Source organism: Brienomyrus brachyistius, chromosome 4 (assembly GCF_023856365.1).
Source record: "Brienomyrus brachyistius isolate T26 chromosome 4, BBRACH_0.4, whole genome shotgun sequence".
Taxonomy (NCBI): Eukaryota; Metazoa; Chordata; class Actinopteri; order Osteoglossiformes; family Mormyridae; genus Brienomyrus; species Brienomyrus brachyistius.
The window spans coordinates 99384-119299 of NC_064536.1; the positions used below are offsets into that span (position 1 = coordinate 99384).

Genomic DNA, 19916 nt, shown 5'->3' on the forward strand with positions numbered 1-19916 from the left:
TTACTGGATCAATGTGGTGCTGCTGTTGCTGTTGCTGTTGCTTTCGCTGGGGCTGTGCAGGTCCGCCGCAGCATCTGCAGACCAGCCCTTCACATGAATTCTTATGACAGACGTGTGTCTCTGACTTTGCCTGATGGGGAAAGGCTGTTTAATCGGCTAAGCTGAGGTTATTATCCGGGCCTGCAGAAGCCGCTGTATCGCTGAGTGGTGGGGGACAGAGATGGGGGTTTCCTGCAGCTGCCCCCCCCATCACATAATTAATCCCCGCCAGTCGCTTCCTCCACGGCTCCCGTATTGGCCATGGTCCTGATTTAGCTTCTATTTTGGGCTGCAATCGCAAACTGTAAATAAGTAACTCAGCCTTGATTTGAGATGCTACATGCCCGGACGTAGCGCGGCGCGTTTGCTTTTCTCTCTGCCTGTTGACTTGATTAGAAGACGCTAAATTGGTCTTGCGGCCTTGCAGCTCTCAGCCAAAGCCGTGAAGAAGCAGCCTGGTGGAGTTTCCCCGGATCTCTGTCCTCCTTGGGGTCTTCAAGGCGCCGTGACTTTAAGCGCCGCCTCCCTGCCATCCGGCTGCCATTGGTTGCCGGGCTGGATTTTCCCGCGCTAACATTCCATCATTCGCTGCCGATTGTCTAACACTAAGTTCTGGAGACCTTCAGAGAGAGAAGCTGTGGGTTTGTCGCTTGCGATCGTGTGTGAGTGTGAGCTGGTGTGTCTGCAGCACTCAGCAATAAAATAAAAGTCCTGCTGTTTATTCCCAGATGGTGTTTTACCTGCTTGAGCAGCACGCCTGTCCATCAGGGTCGTACCTCTCCCGCCTTTTTCTGCCAATTATGCAGAATCATACTGTCATTTTCTCTCACAACCTATTTGCACTTTTTCAGTAACAGCTGTTTCCTCTGGGGGAAGTTTCATTCTTTGTGTGCTGACACAGATTCGCCCCCTGGTTTATTTATTCATAGTTTTATTTTCTTGTGCGTGTGTCTGAGTGTGTGTCTTTTTTTAACTGACTCCTAGCAGGTACCAACACTTACTGCTTCCTTCAGGAATCCATGCAGAAGCGTTTGTGGGCGTGTGACCCTGAACTGCTGCAATGTTTGTGTGCTTAAAGCTGCCACATCAGGTGACTGGAGTAGTGTTTTGTTTGCAAAGGGGAATCTTGCTAATGAGCCTCTTTGGCACTTACTGGTGTCTTGGGGATTTAGAGTCAAGCCCTGTCCATCCATTTTCCAACCGTTTATCCTGGACACCATGCCAGAGACACAGAACCGAGCTTCAGTATCATTTAAACGACCACATTGGATGGCGAGATTGAACTGATGACTAGAAAAATCACACAGGATAATAAAAATCGCATAAACATCTAACAGCTTACGCAGAATTAATTATTCTCTGTGCGTTTTAAAATACTCTGAGCATCGCGGACGTGGCTAGCGGCCGGATGTATTTCAGTTGCAGGTGTTGAATGGTTTGGCAAGTTTGTGAAACGTCCATGAGTAAATATTACAAACGTTACGGTAAGAAAGGCTGAAAGTACATCAGGTGAGAGGCTGCGGGGGGGAGTGCGCACTTGGTCACGCCTGTGTGTTGAGCCGGGCTGATTGAACGTAAGCGAGAACGAGCAGGGTTGCCGGGGAGACGTGGAACCGAGAGATGAGACGATGAGGACGAATCCCTGTTTAAAGCCTTACAGACGCTGGGAATAAGGGAATTTCAGGGAAATGTGTGAAGAATGGCGTAGCCAGTGTCTCTTCTGGTGCTGTTTTGGCTGCCTGGCAAAGATGTGTTTGCATCCAGATATATATATTAGTAATAATTCTAATTATAGCGGAAACAGAAGTTTTTTCAGGCACTCTGGTTGTGTCTATGTATGTACTGACGGGCAAATTAGTATTAGACTTATTGTACCAGTTTGTAGTTTGCGGAAGGATGCTTCGTTTCCGAGCGACTGGTGTCCTTGATGTGTAGAGGGGTGTAGGTTGGGCAGGTCAGCTTCTGCGGCCTGGTGAAGGCTGCGTTTGCTAAGGGACCCCGTGGCCCCCCTGGTCTAGGGCTCCATAGCGCTGCCCTCTGCTGTCCTACCAGAGCATTACGTACCTGCTGAGGCCGTCATCATGGATACGGCTGAGTTTAGGCCCGCAGAGTGAAGGGATCGTTAAGTATTTCCTTTTAGAGGACTGTTCTAATCAGGTCTGAAAAGGCCAATCTGGAGATGCCGTATTTTTTTAGAATCCGTCCTGGCTCTCCATTAACCTTTTCGTAATTACATTTTTGGGCCCATTTCTCTCGGAAGGCCGTCTGTGATTTAAATAATTCCTTCGTCCTTCCCGTCCCACGCCGAGGCCACAGGAAGAATTATGGGTCTGTAGCGACTGTCTGTCCGCTCCTCGAGGGTGCAGTGTATTGTGGGTAGTGGAGGGCCACCCCCCCAGAGGTCTGCCTCCACCTCCCACTGTGTTTTGTTTCTCATCATTATTTTAAACGTTTCTCCACTGTGAGGGAGACTCAGAGACATTCGGGACAGGGGCACCGGTGGAGTGAGGCTGGGCCCGGGTCCGTTTGTGGTGCCTATTTCCTGAGTTTGGGACTCGCTCAGGGTCTGTGGCTGTCTGTCCTCATGCGGGGGAACCAGCAGCCTGGATCATTCATACTAGGATTTTTTAAACTTTGTTTTCTTTACTGAGTTCCTGCAGTGCATCATATATCAGAGAATACATTGCGTGCAATGTCTGTAATCAGCAGCAGTCCAATCAGTTTATCGTAGTTTTTTTTGTTGTTTTTTCCGTTGTGGCCCATGGTGGCGTGTCGTTAACAGCAGAACCTCATCGTACAGGCCTTGCCTTACACAGGAACAGCTGGGTGGATGTTCTTGTTGACTGGGAGTGTTTATTTAGCAGTTAAGTTTAGTGTATCGTGCAGGTGGGGGCCGGGGACTTTGTAATGCTAATGCTGCTCATTCGGGTCCCAGAAAGACGCCTTGAAATGGGTACTTAACCCGAATCGCTCAGGTAAAATGTCCTGCTGAATAAATGGATTAAAACTGCCGCTTTAGTTGAAAGCCTTAGCAAAGCAGGTGAAGGGAAGTTTGTGGGAAAGGGGAAAAAAACTCACTTTTATGTTTTTATCTTAGACTTCTATGGGCCTTTGTAGAAAAGCTTTAGAGTTTTGTAACTAGACGACAATTTCGAGTGGCTTTTTGCAAGTTTTCCTGTGAGGGACTAAGCTAGTCATTACAGTCGAACTAAACGGCCTCACAGTCAGGTGTGAGATATGCTAGTACTGTCTCTGAATCATGTATCTGTTAGCCACTGGATTTATGCATTGCCTGCTTAGTTTATTTATATTATTAATTTGAGGTAATGAGTGGTGCTGATAGCTTGCTGAGTTTTATTGCCTTTCCACTCAACAGTCTGCCCACACACAGATTAATTCTGTGAATCGTTGTAGCTTAACTGACTCGGGTCGTAACTAGTGACTAGCGTCTCGTCCCACGCAGACGCCTGTGTTAACGCATTGCTCGCTGATAACACTGATGTCATACTATTCGCCAGTAGCATTATTTCTGCTCGTTAAAAAACGGTGTAACATTATCACGAATCAGTTGTAAAATATGGCCTGTTGGAAAAACATAACAAAATTACAGGTTGGAGATTGTCTCCAGCAATCTGGTTATTTGGGAGTGTGCCTCTGTTCATTAGGACTACCTGTGATCGGGAGGTTGCTAGTTTAAATCCCCTGGCTGGCAGACTGATATTGCTCTTGGGCCCTTGGGAAATACCCTTAACTCCATCTGCTCTAGGGACACTGGCTGCCCCTGGTCTCTATCATGTAGCATCTGCTCCATAAATGAAAAATAAGCCATGCAGAGTAACATCTAAGCTCTGGCCAAGGAGCAGGGACAGTGTAGCAGCAGAGGACATGGACTGAAGGCTGTCTAAAGGGTTTTAACCTGAGTTTCAGTGCATCATACAGCTGTGAATACAGGTACAATTCTGCCCATGGAAGTTTTACTTGCATAAAAATGTTCTGAGGGCACAATGAAAAATGATTGGTTCAGAGAGATAACAAATCAGATTGTGGATGAGGTGGGTCCAAGCAATTACAGGAGGCGGGACCAAGAAGTGATTGGTTGGTCCCACCTCCTCTAATTGCTTAGACCCACATCTTCTACAATCTGATTGGTTATCTGGACCAATCATTTTTTTTTCAGTCTGGCCTCAGAACAGTTTTGTGTAAGTAAAACTCCCATGAGCTACAATTCTACACAGCCACATGCAAATCAAGGAGTCGTGATGTATTTGTATACATCTGGGGGATGCTCTACCCAGCAATTAGCAACTCTCTGAGTAGCTGTGGGTTTTTCACACTGCCCCCAGCACTTGTGGTTGGGAGTCCAAGCATCCTGCCCGAATTGCTCTCTGCTGTCCTGGCTCACACATTTACCACTTGATACCTCGCCACCCCGACAGCGAGAATTTCTCCTCTCAGAAAATGGCCATAATGGCAGTGATCCACGACGAAAGGGCTCCATTTCCAAAGGACCTCAGAATAAAGGTCGATCTTCTCGGGCTGGTGCCAGGCACAGCCGCTGTACTCACGGGCTGCTGGTGGACGCCTGAGAGAGGGTTTCCACAAAGTGCTCAGTGAGAATATCGCCCTGCAGCTGTGTTACGCTCTTGTCACTATAACACACTCTCAACTGCAAGCGGAGATCACTGCGGCCCTCGTGCGGATCTGGCATTTTTATAACTAAGACATACTCTTTTTTTTCCACTTCACTTGAGTACAGCAGCTAATTCTGTTTTGATATTCCGTGCTTCTAACACATAAATAGAGACACCTACTCAGCGAGGACTGCGGAGACCTAAGGCAGTTGTCTTGTTTTGGAAGGGCTCTAGTGAGCAGTACAAGGCCGTGTAACAAGGAAATCTTCTCGGGATGGTGCAGTAGGTCATATTTTGAATGTGCCGCATTTGTCGCTATTCATGTGCTTGAGTTGTATCTGTGTTACTGTGACGCCAAATCTGTGGATTCATTTACGAGTGTAAACCCGCCCCTTTGTGGCTGTTTCTGTAAACCCACTCGCACGGCTGTCCTCTTTACCCAGTGGATGAGAAATCCCTTAACTCCCAAGCCCCCCGATAAAATGTATACTTTCTGTGCAAAGCCCATCTCCGCGCTCAGATTAAATCACATTAAGTAACCCAATGTGTGTGCAGGTGGCTGGAGTTGCTGGCCTGTTAAACCTTTGAACTGAGAAATGAGAAGGAGAAAATTACTTACTGTAAAAGTGCCGGTGGATCTTAAGAGGTACAGTCAGTCCTGCTATAACGCGATTAATGTGCTTTTGAAAAACCTCACTTTCACTTTCAATCACGTATGGAAGTACACATATCCAATGCGACAAGCAGGGTTAGGGGAATGATGTATTTTATACATAATATTATAGAATAATAAAAATAATAAATTAGCTGTGTGTTTTTATATGTTCATTTGTCAAATATTTTTTGATTTTTAGTGGCTAAGACTTATTCTGTCTTGTTTTTATTACACTGACCTGTGCAGCATGTGAATATTTGAAAAGTTCAATTCTGAAAACTAGCTTAACCAGTTCACTGACAGGAACCAGCTTAAAAGAACGATTCATTCACAAATCGGACATCACTATCATTCACTTCAGTAGTGTTTCTCGCTAAGACCTTCGTACGCTTTGTAGTTTGCGCAGTGCTTTTCTCTGACTGACTGAAAATCATACAAATACAAATGCGATTCTGCATTGTATTGGACCTGGGTATTAATATATCGATCAGATTAGAACAGATTCGCAGTGTGGTATCATGCGTTGTAGCAGGACTGCCTGTGCAATGTACACTACATGTCAACACCAGCTTAGTTAGGTTGTCTTTGAGTGTTTTCATCCAGTACAAGGTGTCAGGTAACAAAGAAGACCCACCTCAGGCAGCTTTTCTGAGACGTTCCCTCAGGCCCATGTCCAGTGAGGGGCGGCGGTGTGGGCAGCACAGCAGATATGGGCTCGGGAAGACAGGGCCGTGTGGCGGAGTCAAGGTGGGGTGCCATGGCAACAGCCGACCAACACATGCTCTCTCCCTGTGTGCGTCTGCGTGTGCCTGTGCGTCTGCGAGCAGGGAGTTCGGCTGGAGGGACCCGGAGCTGCCGGAGGTGATCCAGATGCTGCAGCACCAGTTCCCCTCGGTCCAGTCCAACGCCGCCGCTTACCTGCAGCACCTGTGCTTCGGGGACAACAAGATCAAGTCGGAGGTACAGTGACACCCAGTGCAGCTGCTCGTCAGCAGCCCTTTGACTGCAGATAGTCCAGTGGCCTGGCTGCTTTATAGGAGCGCTGGTGCTCTTGCAAAGCATTCTCGGCGACACCAGTGAGTTTGCCAAACCAAAGCCAGAGGCTGCCGTCCTCGTGATTTTAATCCAAGGCAGGCAGAGCGCGAGGGGAGGCGTGGAGCAATCCCCACGCCGCCAGTGGCCGTCTCCTCCTGGGCCTCGCCCCTGCCAGAACACTGCATTCAGGAGGACAATGACAAGGAGGCGGAGGGATGTACGGTCCCACTGCATGACGGGATGGGCAGTGTCTGAGCGCAGTGCGTACTGCTTCTCACTGGACACGGCACTGAATGGGGCCTTTGGCGACGTGCGCTGTTCTCGTCATGCCGCTGAATCAAAGTTGGGCGTGTTACATCCTGGGGAGATAGCCAGCAAGCTGGCATGAACCACCGGCTTGGCACCCCTCTCCTTACACGTATCGATGAGCTGATGCCACCGGGGGGGCGCTCTTATCACCGCCGGCACAGGTCGTCACGGATGTTTAGAGGCGTCCTGTGATGGAGGATGGTGAGTAATCTGGATGTGAGAGGAGGGGGAGGGGCAAGAGGGAGATACCAACAGAGATACCAGATTTAGTCCAAAGGGGGCGGGAAGTAGCTTTTCCAGGACCTATGAGAGACTGCACCTCTGATGATGAGCAGGTCCAGGCTTCACCCTTCCGATGGTGCACAGATGCTGGCTTATTTACCGGATGAGGCGACGCGATGGTGTGGCTACAGTACATAGTATAATATATTATAAATAACCTCTAATAAATATCTACTGAAATATTCATTCATAATTAACATGAAAGATACGCTTATGTTAATAGTAATAAAGAAATATTAACTGTAAAATTATGCATTTATTTTATATCCACTAGTGTTTCACATTTGACTTACTTATTGAAATATAATTTTGAAACATACATACTTTTATATTTAAATATTAGTATTGAATATGGCCAACGTACAGCGTATGAGGCAGATAGAGATATAATTTTGATTTGATGTTAAATATTGATAGCCTGAGAATTATTTTAGCGAGCCTTGATAACCTGGCTCTCGGCCGATATAAATATTAATGACTTCAACGCATGCTGTTTTGGCAACCGGCAAATCCCTTTAAATAATTTAGGCTTATCTGTCTGGGGCCGTTTTTGTATGTGCTATTGTGTTCAGGTTGTGTCAGTTGTATTAACGCGTCGTAGCAGGAGTCGTGGGCGAGAAGAAACTAAAATGTGCTTCTTATCTAAACCCTCATTTGTTTTGCATTGTGAGGGTCTGTGCATCAATGTCTGAAAGGCTTAAATTCCAAACATTACGGTATGCTGACATTCGGCACCATAAAGAAGGATCAGCAGCAGAGTTAGCTAGTGGCCGTTTGTGGCCCTGATTGGTTGACACCCATTTGTTTTGTGTCAGCATTGAAAAAGAGCGCTTTGGGGCTGAACTGGGCCTTCCACAGCACGCCGCTTAAAAAGGCCTTTTCTGTTTCTGGCCCCAGCAATGAAGACGTGAAAACAAAAGAAATTCACATATGCGTAAGTCTCCAGTCACGAGCACAGGTGGCACCGCCAAACGGATTACTTAATGCGTTTATTTCCGTAAACACAGTATCAATGTTTATTGCAATTAGGGGAGAAGAGATTTCTCACCTCACAAGCTGACAAGCGCCACCTGTTCTCGCGTTCTCCCGCTTTGACAGCTGTTTCCTCGTTCGGCGCCCTGTTGGCCATAGGTCAGCGTTAGCTCCGCAATATTCGGAAATTAGTATCCGTCTGTCCGTTTTCGTTAACAAAATAATTGGGCCTGAACGATGCGATATATGAAAATTATGATTTGGATGTTGACTGCTATTGGCAGCCATTCAGCCAAATCCTCCCCCCCTGCTCCCCCACCCCCAGGGGCCAGTTTATTGCACTTTGCAGCCCCCCCCTACTGTACTGACTGTTTGTGGCCAATGCGGGGGGGGCACACCTTACACAAATGCAAGTAGTTGTAAATACCACCGATACCCACCGCACTACTACTACTCCTAAAATAATAATAATAACGATAATAATAATATCATACATTTCTAAAGCTCCTTTCAAAGCCCAAAGATGCCGTTGCATCGATGTAATGTTTGCAAATAGAATCCCCGGTTATAGGTCCCTGGAGGAAAAACGACAAATATCCATAGGCTGCTGGTGGTGGAAAACCCCGGAAATAGAAATGGAGTCTCCGGCTTTGACCCCATGCCACATACCACATGTTTCCTGAGAGGAACACTCATCCCCATGCGGAACAGCCATCTTAAAACAGCTAACCAACCCATGTGCTAATTAGCCTCAGTGTTCGTATACCTTGCTGGTGAAAGCCCCCCCCCCCAGTCATCGAGCTCACACTGTCAGTGTCTGCCGTCTTCAGTAGTGGGCGCCCAACCACTGCTCAGTAATTGCCATTGGCTTGGTATTACCGAGCAACTGTTATACCCTTTGCTGCCTTCTGACTGGTTACTCACTCTGGTTGGCTGTAGATCTCAGCCACAGTGCAGTTATCTTTGGAATTTTATTATGATATATATCGCCGACACTACTGCAGCTACTAAAAAGGTGCAGGACGGGCCACCCCCAGGAGGGGGGTATGAAAGAGGAGTGTTTCTATGGCCCAGGCCTTTAGGCAAATTCTGTGAGTTATCAGCCCCGCCCTCAGACATTTATCCATCTCTCTGATTGGCAGCCAGGGCCCTAACTGCCTGTGAGTTATCAACCCTGCCCTCAGACATTTATCAATCTCTCTGATTGGCAGCCAGGGATCTTACTTCCTGTGAGTTATCAGCCCCGCCCTCAGACATTTATCAATCTCTCTGATTGGCAGCCAGGGATCTTACTGCCTGTGAGTTATCAGCCCCGCCCTCAGACATTTATCCATCTCTCTGATTGGCAGCCAGGGATCTTACTGCCTGTGAGTTATCAGCCCCGCCCTCAGACATTTATCCATCTCTCTGATTGGCAGCCAGGGATCTTACTTCCTGTGAGTTATCAGCCCCGCCCTCAGACATTTATAAATCTCACTGATTGCAGCCAGGGATCTTACTGCCTGTGAGTTATCAGCCCCGCCCTCAGACATTTATCCATCTCTCTGATTGGCAGCCAGGGATCTTACTGCCTGTGAGTTATCAGCCCCGCCCTCAGACATTTATCCATCTCTCTGACTGGCAGCCAGGGCCCTAACTGCCTGTGAGTTATCAGCCCCGCCCTCAGACATTTATCCATCTCTCTGATTGGCAGCCAGGGATCTTACTGCCTGTGAGTTATCAACCCCGCCCTCAGACAGTTATCTGTATCTTTGATTGGCAGCCAGGGCTCTTATTGCCTGCCTGTTTCGTCTTGGACCAATGCGTCCGGCTGATCTGCCTGGAATTTGCCATGCACGGTTGCGCTCGGCAGTGGAGAGATGCCCACCAGACGATCGATTGGCTTCAGGCCTTTTCTTGATTCTGTACGGCCTTTTGAGGCCATTTTCTTCTCCGCCAAACCTTAGATGAACTTTTATCAGTTTTGCTGGTTTCCTCAGCTGCTGCATCTCAGAATGTTCCTTTTTTTCTTGTAAGGTAACACACATCTGTGCACCTCTGTAAGACAGAAAGCACTCACATCGCTCAGGTGCACCTCGGCATCACTGTACAGGCCCCTGACCCCTCCGCTGTCCATAGATCCGGCGCCAGGGGGGCATCCAGTTGCTGGTGGACCTGCTGGACCACCGGATGAGCGAGGTGCATCGGAGCGCCTGCGGGGCGCTGCGCAACCTCGTCTACGGCAAGGCCAACGACGACAACAAGATCGCCCTGAAGAACTGTGGTGGCATCCCTGCATTGGTGCGGCTCTTACGCAAGACGACGGACGTGGAGATCCGCGAGTTGCTCACAGGTAGGCAGCCCACGGCATGGGGGAGGCGGGGGCACGGGAGCAGATCAGCGAAATGAAATCTTGACGCTACAGCAAACCTACGTCAGGGGCTAACTGGCATGTTAGCATCCGGCTAGCTAATTAGCAGACATCTCACCTCTCCATTAAGTTCCCGGGAGAACCCCATAAATTGACAGCAGTTCCTTGACAAATAATGGCTTTGCAAAACCTGCAAATAATGCGCAATGTCTTGGAAATCTGTCAATCTGTTATTCAGCAGTGGTAAAATTAGCCAGCAAGAAGTTGTAGGGCTGCAACTCTGCCCCACCTGGTCGCACAACATCTGGATCATCATCAGGATCTGATTTTCAGTACCGTAATACTGTCCAGATATTATACTGCGGTATACGTTATTTTGACAAGCATTTTGAAAAGTAGCGGTATTTTGGTATTTCCTGATGTAATTTGCCGAGGTTGGTTGGGGGAGTTGGACTATTTTTCTAACAAAAATACCTCATTATACGCAAAATACCAAAAAGACCATGGTGGTATGGTAATTCTGCCTAAGCAGCCCCCCACAGCCCCTCATCCACCTCCCTGAAATCAGGATCTCTAGCGCGGGATGTTTTAATTAGTGCCTGGCTAGCTAATTAGCATCTGGCTACATTTGGAAGGTAAAGCATAAGCTGATATCTAAGATGACGCTTCATCCATCAGAAATCATCCGTCACTCGTCACATTGTGTTTTTCTCATGCTGATGATGCTCGTTTCTCCACCGGGAGACAGTCATTTGTGACAGCGTTCAGCGGTGGCAGTGACAGCGTTCAGCGGTGGCAGTGACAGCATTTAGCGGTGGCAGTGACAGCGTTTAGCAGTGGCAGTGACAGCATTTAGCAGTGGCAGTGACAGCGTTTAGCAGTGACAATGACAGTGTTCAGCGGTGGCAGTCATCTGTTACCCCAAGCCATCGCCGACGCCACTCCATTTATCCTGCTCGAATCCTGACGTCCCCCGGAGTGTTTTGCCGCGCATGCGGATGGGTACGCATCTCGGAATTCCGCATCGTGCTTGCTGTGGATTATGAAGTGATCCTCGTTGAAGAGAGGATTAAATTTGGACAGCATTCAACGTTTGGAAGCGTACGGTGAAAAAAGCTAATTGTTCTGCATAGGAGGATTAGTGCATGGGGAGAATCCCTGCCGGGATAGACAGCTCATCCTCACAAGTCATCTGTCAGCGCCATCATCTGGACATTGTTATTTCAGCTTTAGGCATTCGGCTCTCTTCTTTATTTCCTTTTCCAGAAGTTCTTTATATTGAGATTTGCTCCCCATTAATGCCGTGACGTTTTTGTCTTGCCTGTGAATTCTGTGTTTCATAAAGACTTTCTGTTTTGGTATTTATTGCTGCTTTTCAGTTTAGTGCATGCTTTAAAACCAGGAAATGCAGGAGGGCAGTAGCTATACGATGCTGCTCCCTGAGAGATTAAATAGATATAATCTGTTCTCCAAAGCAGTGTTTCCCAATACCCATTACTCCACATTTTTGCTCCCTCCCAGATCACAGTGCAGCCTTGCTAGGCATTTGGTGTTGATTGGCTGGGAGCTGGGAGGGAGCAAAAATGTGGACTGTCTGGGGGTCTCCAAGGACTGGGTTGGGAAGCATTGCACCAAAGTACCGTAAACTATGAGACCTGTAAAATAGAATAAAAAGTCTTCTTTCAAAGGCACGGGGATGCTAGAGGTCTTAGGGGTTTGTCAGGAAGTGTGATATGAATCACTATCCTTGTCATACAGGATTTCCATTGATTTATTTTTCTATTTTTGCTAATTAAATGGAGTTGGTTCAAACAGACTGCCACGTTTCCAGTGCGAAACGGAGGCTGTGTAAAGTGACACTGGGGTGATGGCATCTGAATGAATGTGGCATTCCTTATGTCAGTTATCACACTGCAGAGGTCGCTCTCTGTAAGGGGTGCGTACGTTGTGTGGGGGTCGTACTGCTTTTACAGCGGTGTCCGGTCGGCGGGTGATGCGCGGAGAGCTAGCCATGGGTACGTTTGATGGAGACACTCGACGGCTGAGATACTGGGCAAATTGACTGAGCTCATGCATCCTGTGGGAAGATTAACATTTATATTAAAAATCAGTGTGAGTGAAGCAACTTTGAATGTTTTTGCTGAAAATTCACCGGCACTGGGACCCTAGATTCTATGGCTTATAGACGTCCGTCTTCTCGGTCTGTTATAAGGCGCGATCACAGTTAGAGCCATTTGGACGCGTGACTCTTCCTGATGACTTTGCTCATGTGACCAAGAGGTACCTGGAATAGTCATCGCAGGCTTTTTGTTTCGTGGAAAAGGGGGTCCGTCTTTCTCGTCCACTGCCTCTTTGTGTCTGATCTAGACGTCCAGCCGTGTATAAATGCTCTATAATGCATGAACCCTTCTCCCACAGACATGGGCCTTTTCCCACATAATATGAGTAAAGGTGTCGGTCAGACTTTTTATTCTGCAGACATGCTGGTTCTTCATATCTGACTATGCTTTTGAAGGTATCTTATTATTATTATTGCCTTTGGTTATCGAGAAGAAGTTGGTTGCATTTGCTGCTTTTTCCTGTGCTTTTTCAACCCAGACATGGTGTCTCACCTTGTTCCCAGACCGGCTCCTAAAGGGACTATTGTAAATAACGCTGACAGTGGCTTTCAGACGGCCGACTGCTTTCGAGCCGCACACACTCGCATGTGGCATGTTGCTGTGCCAATGGCAGGCGGCCATTATTTCGTGAGCAGGCTCGCGGTGAGTGCTCGGATCGGCAGAGCCGAGCTCGGGTCGGCCATGCTCCCAGCACACTGGAGAGCAGCTGCCTGGGCACTCAATGGGGGCCAGTGATCCGCTAGAGCAGGACGGGGAGGCTGTTGAACCCTTGAGAAATGACTCGACTTCACTTTCGACATGCTGCTGCCGACACCACAGGCAGCAGTGAGCAAATGAACACAATGTTCAAAATAAGCCTTATATACCAAAGAACCAATGCTCCTGCAGAAGGGCAACTGAGGCGGGATCAGTCACTGATTGGTTTAATGCCCTGTCCCCTTGTTGGTGCTTGTTCATTATTTGTCAGCACATCAATAAGTCCCACTTATCTGACTTTTTACTACCAAAGGCCACAACAGTGAAAACATTATTTATAGGCTGTGCTGCTTATTTTCCAGACACGTGCAAGAGGTTTTATTAAGAGGAATCTTAATAAAATGTGCATGTAATACTATAGACTGGTGGTTACTGCTTGTCCCCTGTGGCTTCGGGGAGAGACTCCAGGCCCCCTGAATAAGCAGGATAGACGCATGCATGGATTATAGTCTGCGTTTTCTCTATCCATTTGCAGTGCTGTTTCACGCACATGGCACCTGGGTCGCCTTCCCTGTCACTGTTGGGCTCTGCCCCCCCGATGTGATTTACTGCCTGATCACAGGGCACCTTTCTCTCATCCACTGGAGACCCTCTATTAGCGGCGTGTGCAAACACCCGTGTGGCCCATCCCACCTCAGCTGGGACGGCCATGACACTCCAGCCGCTCCGCATGTGAGCCAGTAGGGGGGTATATCTATTTATGTAGGCGCAGATATAGAGCTGTAGTGCTGTAACAGTGCCTTCTAGGAGCACCATGCCAAGACTACATTTAATTTATTAAAGTGACAGCCTTGCAGTGCCTGGACCAATTAGGGGTTAAGGATCTTGCTCTGGGGTCCAACGGGGAAATCGCTCTGCTGACCCTGGGATTTGAACCAGCAACCTTCTGAGCACTCGCATATTGTCCTGACCTGCTGAGCCACATGCCACATTGGGGTATGTTAAGCGGGGGACTGCAGATGGGGGCGGGGCTTGTCGCAGCCGGGTTCACAGAGAGAGCAGCCGTCATGCCAGCAGCGATCGCTCGGCCCCCGCATCTCCTCCAGCCTCACGGCACAGCATGCCGTCTCCGAGCGTGCCGCGTGGCTAGCTGCGAAGAACGGGGGGGGGGGGGGGCCTGGCTCGCATGAAGCTGGCGGAAGCAATTTCGGCTTTTGACGGCTCTTGATCGCGGAGCGCTGCCGCCATTTTGAACCTTGATTAACATTTTACCAGCGTTTTGGCATTTTGAGACGCCTTGCAGGCTCGGAGAAGTCAAAAGCCCGCTGTCATAATATCTCTTCCTCAGGCATTGAAAGTGCTGCCGCCTTAGATCAATATTACAGGAACCATAAAAAAGGAAAAAGATATAACAGGGAATGACTATAAATGTAATTACTGTAAGTGATTTTACTGAGGATGTGCCCTTAATTGAGGGGAGTGCGGTCGAATAACGAGTTTAATAACATTTTAGTGATACCTTTCATTGTTCCTGCTCTTCTGTTGGAAATTCTCTCGACAGTGTTTGCCATCGTGGGATGAAGGTAATGCTTTCAGGGCACAAATGAGCTACAATGTGCCCTCGTCTCCCACTTTCTGGAGTGAACGTGTTTGATTGAATGTGTCTCTGTGTAAATTAGACTGAAACTATCGGAACAAGCGGAGCAAAGATGCAAGCTGAGTGTGCTCTGCTCTCCGGGGTTAGGGGTTCGATTCCCAGCTGTGTACGGAACTTATATGTGTGGTCACCTCCATGCTAGTACATCTGCCCAGTCACCTTCATCCTAATATATGTGCCCAGTGACCTCCATCCTAATATATATGCCCAATCACCTCCATCCTAGTACATGTGCCCAGTCACCTTCATCCTAATATATGTGCCCAGTGACCTCCATCCTAATATATATGCCCAATCACCTCCATCCTAGTACATGCGCAGACTCACCTCCATCCTAATATATGTACCCAGTCACCTCAGATGCAAAGCTCTTATTACCAAGACATCAGGCGGCTGAATGATGCGTCGGTTTGTTTTTGGTTCTCATTACCTGTCAGGTTAAAAATGATTTGACACACAAAAGGAAAAACTTTTCTGTCATGTCCAGTAATCGTCGGCCTGCTTTGCTTGCTTAATTAGCCCGGGAAGTGGAGTCACCTTTCACATCGCTGTCACAAAGTGCTGTTGCTGTCACGTGAAACGTAGCACGTAGAATCGCATCAGCTGCCATGGACATGTCTGTTACACGTGATAATCACACCAGTGCTATATTTTATATTTCAAATCTGGTACCCTCAAGTTCTGAGCCCCACAGAAAATGGGACTGTGGACTCCTCTATGTAATAAGGGGCTTATTTCAGCGCCTTTGAAGCTTTCGTCGCTTAATAAGATGAATTTCGAACTGGTGACAGTTTTAGGAGAAACACCTGTTCTTCTGACTGGCTGTCTGGCAGACAGGATTCCAGGTCTGCAGTCTGCCGTTAATCAGCAAAGTCAGAAAGCCTGTAACACAGAGCCTGATCTCTTCGGGGGGGCTCTCTCTCCAGTGTTCCAGCCATCCCGTGTTGCGTGTGAATATGTCTACGGAACAATCTGATGCCAACTTAATCTTAATTTAGTTAATCACCATTACTTTAAACAAAAATCCTGTTGGTGGCCAGCAGAGGTGGCAAGTTCAGGTCCAGAGTGTAAAAATCCTGAGGAAAATTTTGTTTCCAACCAACCAGTTGTGACTGTGACTCCTTCAGCTCGCTGGTTGAAACAAAACTTTTGTTTTACTTTCTGCAGCTGAGCCATGCACCTCTGTTGATGGCCATCTAACAAGCCGCCTGACAGCGAGTTTAAGCTGAATTCAATGTGTGAATTGCCGGATGAACATGTGCTCTGTATGAAATGGCATACAGCTCAGTCAGCGACAAGCGAAGGCGCACGCTAAAGACAGTAACCAGACAAAAGCGGCCGGCCTTAGCTACTGATGCGTTTGTTAAATGTCGTTCATGGGCGATTGGGGGGATTTGTTGAGTTTATGTAAATGCCGCCCAGCAATGACAATACGGAAGGTTGAATTGTCCCGCTTTGCTAAATAGGACAATTATCCGTCTGTTTGTTCGAACCCCGTTTTACCGAAATGACAGATGAGGACGTACAAATGGACCCTTTAATCCTGCTTCACCACTAAACTGCCTCATAGCTGTGCATTCAGCATTCTGCCTGTACATTCCCTGCTGAGTGTTTGCCCTATCTCTCTTCTTTTATTTCCCTTCTTTTACACGCTCTTAAATCTGAAGCTTTTTATCGGATTTCACAACAAGGACCGACAACGAATGCATGTGTCAGGTGGCCTGTAACGATCTGTCACTAACCCTAACTTATCAAAGATACTGCAAGGACGTGGAAACAACATACGTTAATGGGAACAGTGTGACCGCCTCTCATTATTTCAGAGTGTTAAACACATTGGTTTACACATGCTAGCTACAAGTATTATAAATTGGTTTTCCGTAGTCATGGTGGTGCAGTGGTTAGCACTGTCGCCTCACACCTCTGGGACCCGGGTTCGAGTCTCCGCCTGGGTCACATGTGTGCGGAGTTTGCATGTTCTCCCCGTGTCGTCGTGGGGTTTTCTCCGGGTACTCCGGTTTCCCCCCACAGTCCAAAAACATGCTGAGGCTAATTGGAGTTGCTGAATTGCCCGTAGGTGTGCATGTGTGAGTGAATGGTGTGTGAGTGTGCCCTGCGATGGGCTGGCCCCCCATCCTGGGTTGTTCCCTGCCTCGTGCCCATTGATTCCGGGATAGGCTCCGGACCCCCCGCGACCCAATAGGATAAGCGGTTTGGAAAATGGATGGATGGATGGTTTTCCGTAGTAATATCATTATGTAACAGAAGATAATATGTTGAATGTTGCCATGGTGAATAGAAAAGCAAACAAACATTAATTAAAAGCCACGTTACATTGTGTCTGTATATATATGAGGTTGCACGTACCTCCAAAGGGGGCGCTATTGCCTCACACCTCCAGAGTTGGGGGTCTGAATCCTTTCAATGTGTTTTCTCCCTCAATCCATATCAGTATCTATAAATTGCCTAGGGTGTGTGTCCTGTGATGGACAGACATCCCATCCAGGGTGTCCCCTGCCTTATGTCCTGTGATGGACAGACATCCCATCCAGGCTGTCACCTGTCTTATGTCCTGTGATGGACAGACATCCCATCCAGGGTGTCACCTGTCTTATGTCCTGTGATGGACAGACATCCCATCTAGGGTGTCCCCTGCCTTATGTCCTGTGATGGACAGACATCCCATCCAGGGTGTCCCCTGCCTTATGTCCTGTGATGGACAGACATCCCATCTAGGGTGTCCCCTGCCTTATGTCCTGTGATGGACAGACATCCCATCCAGGGTGTTCCCTGTCTTATGTCCTGTGATGGACAGACATCCCATCCAGGCTGTCCCCTGCCTTATGTCCTGTGATGGACAGACATCCCATTCAGGGTGTCCCCTGCCTTATGTCCTGTGATGGACTGACATTCCATCAAGGGTGTTCCCTGTCTTATGTCCTGTGATGGACAGACATCCCATCCAGGGTTTCCCCTGCCTTATGTCCTGTGATGGATTGGCGTCCCGTCCAGGGTGTCCGCTTACCTGTGCCCTGTGATGGGCATGGTAAGCATTCGGGGGGGCTGGTAAGCATGCAGGGTTGCATATCCAGAATAGATGGATGGATAAATATACATTAATGATTTAAATTTCCATTTAATGTCTGGTCTTTATTGGACAGTGGTGGTTCAATAGAGTTAAAATGCTGGGACACTATCAGAGGCATTAAGTGCCAAACAGATCTCTGCCTTTCTATTTCACGAAGCAAAGTTATTTCTCCTTATCAGGACTCCCCAACAAATTGCTTTTTCCCCCGATTTTTTTCTCAGCTCCTCAGCTAAACATAACCCCGTGTTCTTGATGACATCTGTGTGCTTAGCTAAAAGGCAATATCGTATCCTGAACCGAGAATGCGATCTTTATCGGAAACACATTCCCAGATACTCCAAGAATCAGATTAATTTAATCTAAGGTCTTGAAAGACAGCTTTAATCCTGATTTGGCCCTGATTCGATTACACCGTATTTTCTTTATATAATTGAAATAATTGTTGGCAGTCACAGTCTTTGGTTTTAGTGCAGGACTTTTTGTTCTTTTTTAACTGGATAGCAGTTTTCTGACACAGTAATAATAGAATAGCCAATGGCTTGTTTAACTTTTTAAAAACACTTTATGAAATGAGATTCTTGTTTAATTAAAGTAATGGTGATTAACTAAATTAAGATCAGTTGGCATCAGACCCTTAGGTGTACTGAAACGTACATTTTTTTGAAGCAAACACTATTTAGGAAATTATGTTTTTTTTTTTGCAGGAATTCTATAGTTTTCTGAGCCTAGTACCTGAAAACAAGATTCAGTGTTTGTTGTGAAACTGTTGCGATGTTGCATTTATCATTTGAAGGCTAACATGTAAACATGAACAGTGATGAAAGAGCCTGTCATATGTCTCATACATAACCCTGTGTGCACCTGGCATTAATCATGAATGTAACAATCACTTCACACTGGTATCATATATAATACAACAATAAATGTGATAAACTGACAAAATGTGTATGATTTGTGTCTGAAAATGGTAACAGATGCGTGGTCGTAATAATGCAGAAATTGTATGAAAATAACAATAATTACCTAATCAAACCTGAAACAGGGAGTGATTGTGTTGCAGTGCTTGTGAATGTCTTGGTGACCTCGCACCCCCCTCGCCTCAGGTGTGCTGTGGAACCTGTCGTCCTGCGATGGTCTGAAGATGCCCATCATCCAGGACGCACTGGCCGTGCTCACCAACACGGTGATCATCCCGCATTCCGGATGGGACACATCCCCCCACCAGGAGGACCGCAAGCTGCACCTGCACTCCTCGCAGGTGCTGCGCAATGCCACCGGCTGCCTGAGGTACCCGCCTCCAGTATGCTTACTATGCCCCGCCCCTCACATACTTACTATGCCCCGCCCCTCACCTGCTTACTATGCCCCACCCCTCACATGCTAACTATGCCCCGCCCCTCACATGCTTACTATTCTCCGCCCCTCACCTGCTTACTATGCCCCGCCCCTCACATGCTTACTATGCCCCGCCCCTCACATGCTTACTATGCCCCACCCCTCGTATGCTAACTACGCCCCGCCCCTCACATGCTTACTATTCCCCGCCCCTCACCTGCTTATTATGCCCCGCCCCTCACATGCTAACAATGCCCCGCCCCTCAAATACTTACTATGCCCCACCCCTTACATGCATATTATGCCCCTCCCCTCACATGCTTACTATACCCCGCCCGTCACATACTTACTATGCCCCACCTCTCACATGCATACTATGCCACACCCCTCGCATGCTTTCAGCACCCTGCACGCTTACCGCACCCCGCCTCCCACATGCTTACAGTTTCCTATATGCTTACAGTGCCCCACATGCTTACAGTGCCCCACACACTTACAGTGCCCCACATGTTTACCATGCCCCGCAGGGTTATGGCGCCCCACACTTACAGTGCCCCACATCCTTACCATGCCCTGCCTACCACATGCTTATAGTGCCCCACTCATTTACAGTGCCCTACATGCTTACTATGCCCTGCCTCCCACATGCTTACAGTGCCCCACACACTTTCAGTGCCCCACATCCTTACCATGCCCTGCCTACCACATGCTTACAGTGCCCCACACACTTACAGTGCCCCACATGTT

General features: G+C 47.8%; 1 protein-coding gene across 1 annotated transcript in view; it reads left to right on the forward strand.

Moving 5' to 3' along the window:
* The window catches only part of LOC125740680 (catenin delta-2-like), a 143080-nt gene that overhangs the window by 69380 nt on the left and 53784 nt on the right, over positions 1 to 19916 (forward strand). The window contains exons 11-13 of the mRNA XM_049012159.1: positions 6153 to 6285; positions 10042 to 10255; positions 18938 to 19121. Coding sequence (XP_048868116.1) covers positions 6153 to 6285; positions 10042 to 10255; positions 18938 to 19121 — 531 coding nt within the window. The remainder of the gene's footprint in view (positions 1 to 6152; positions 6286 to 10041; positions 10256 to 18937; positions 19122 to 19916) is intronic.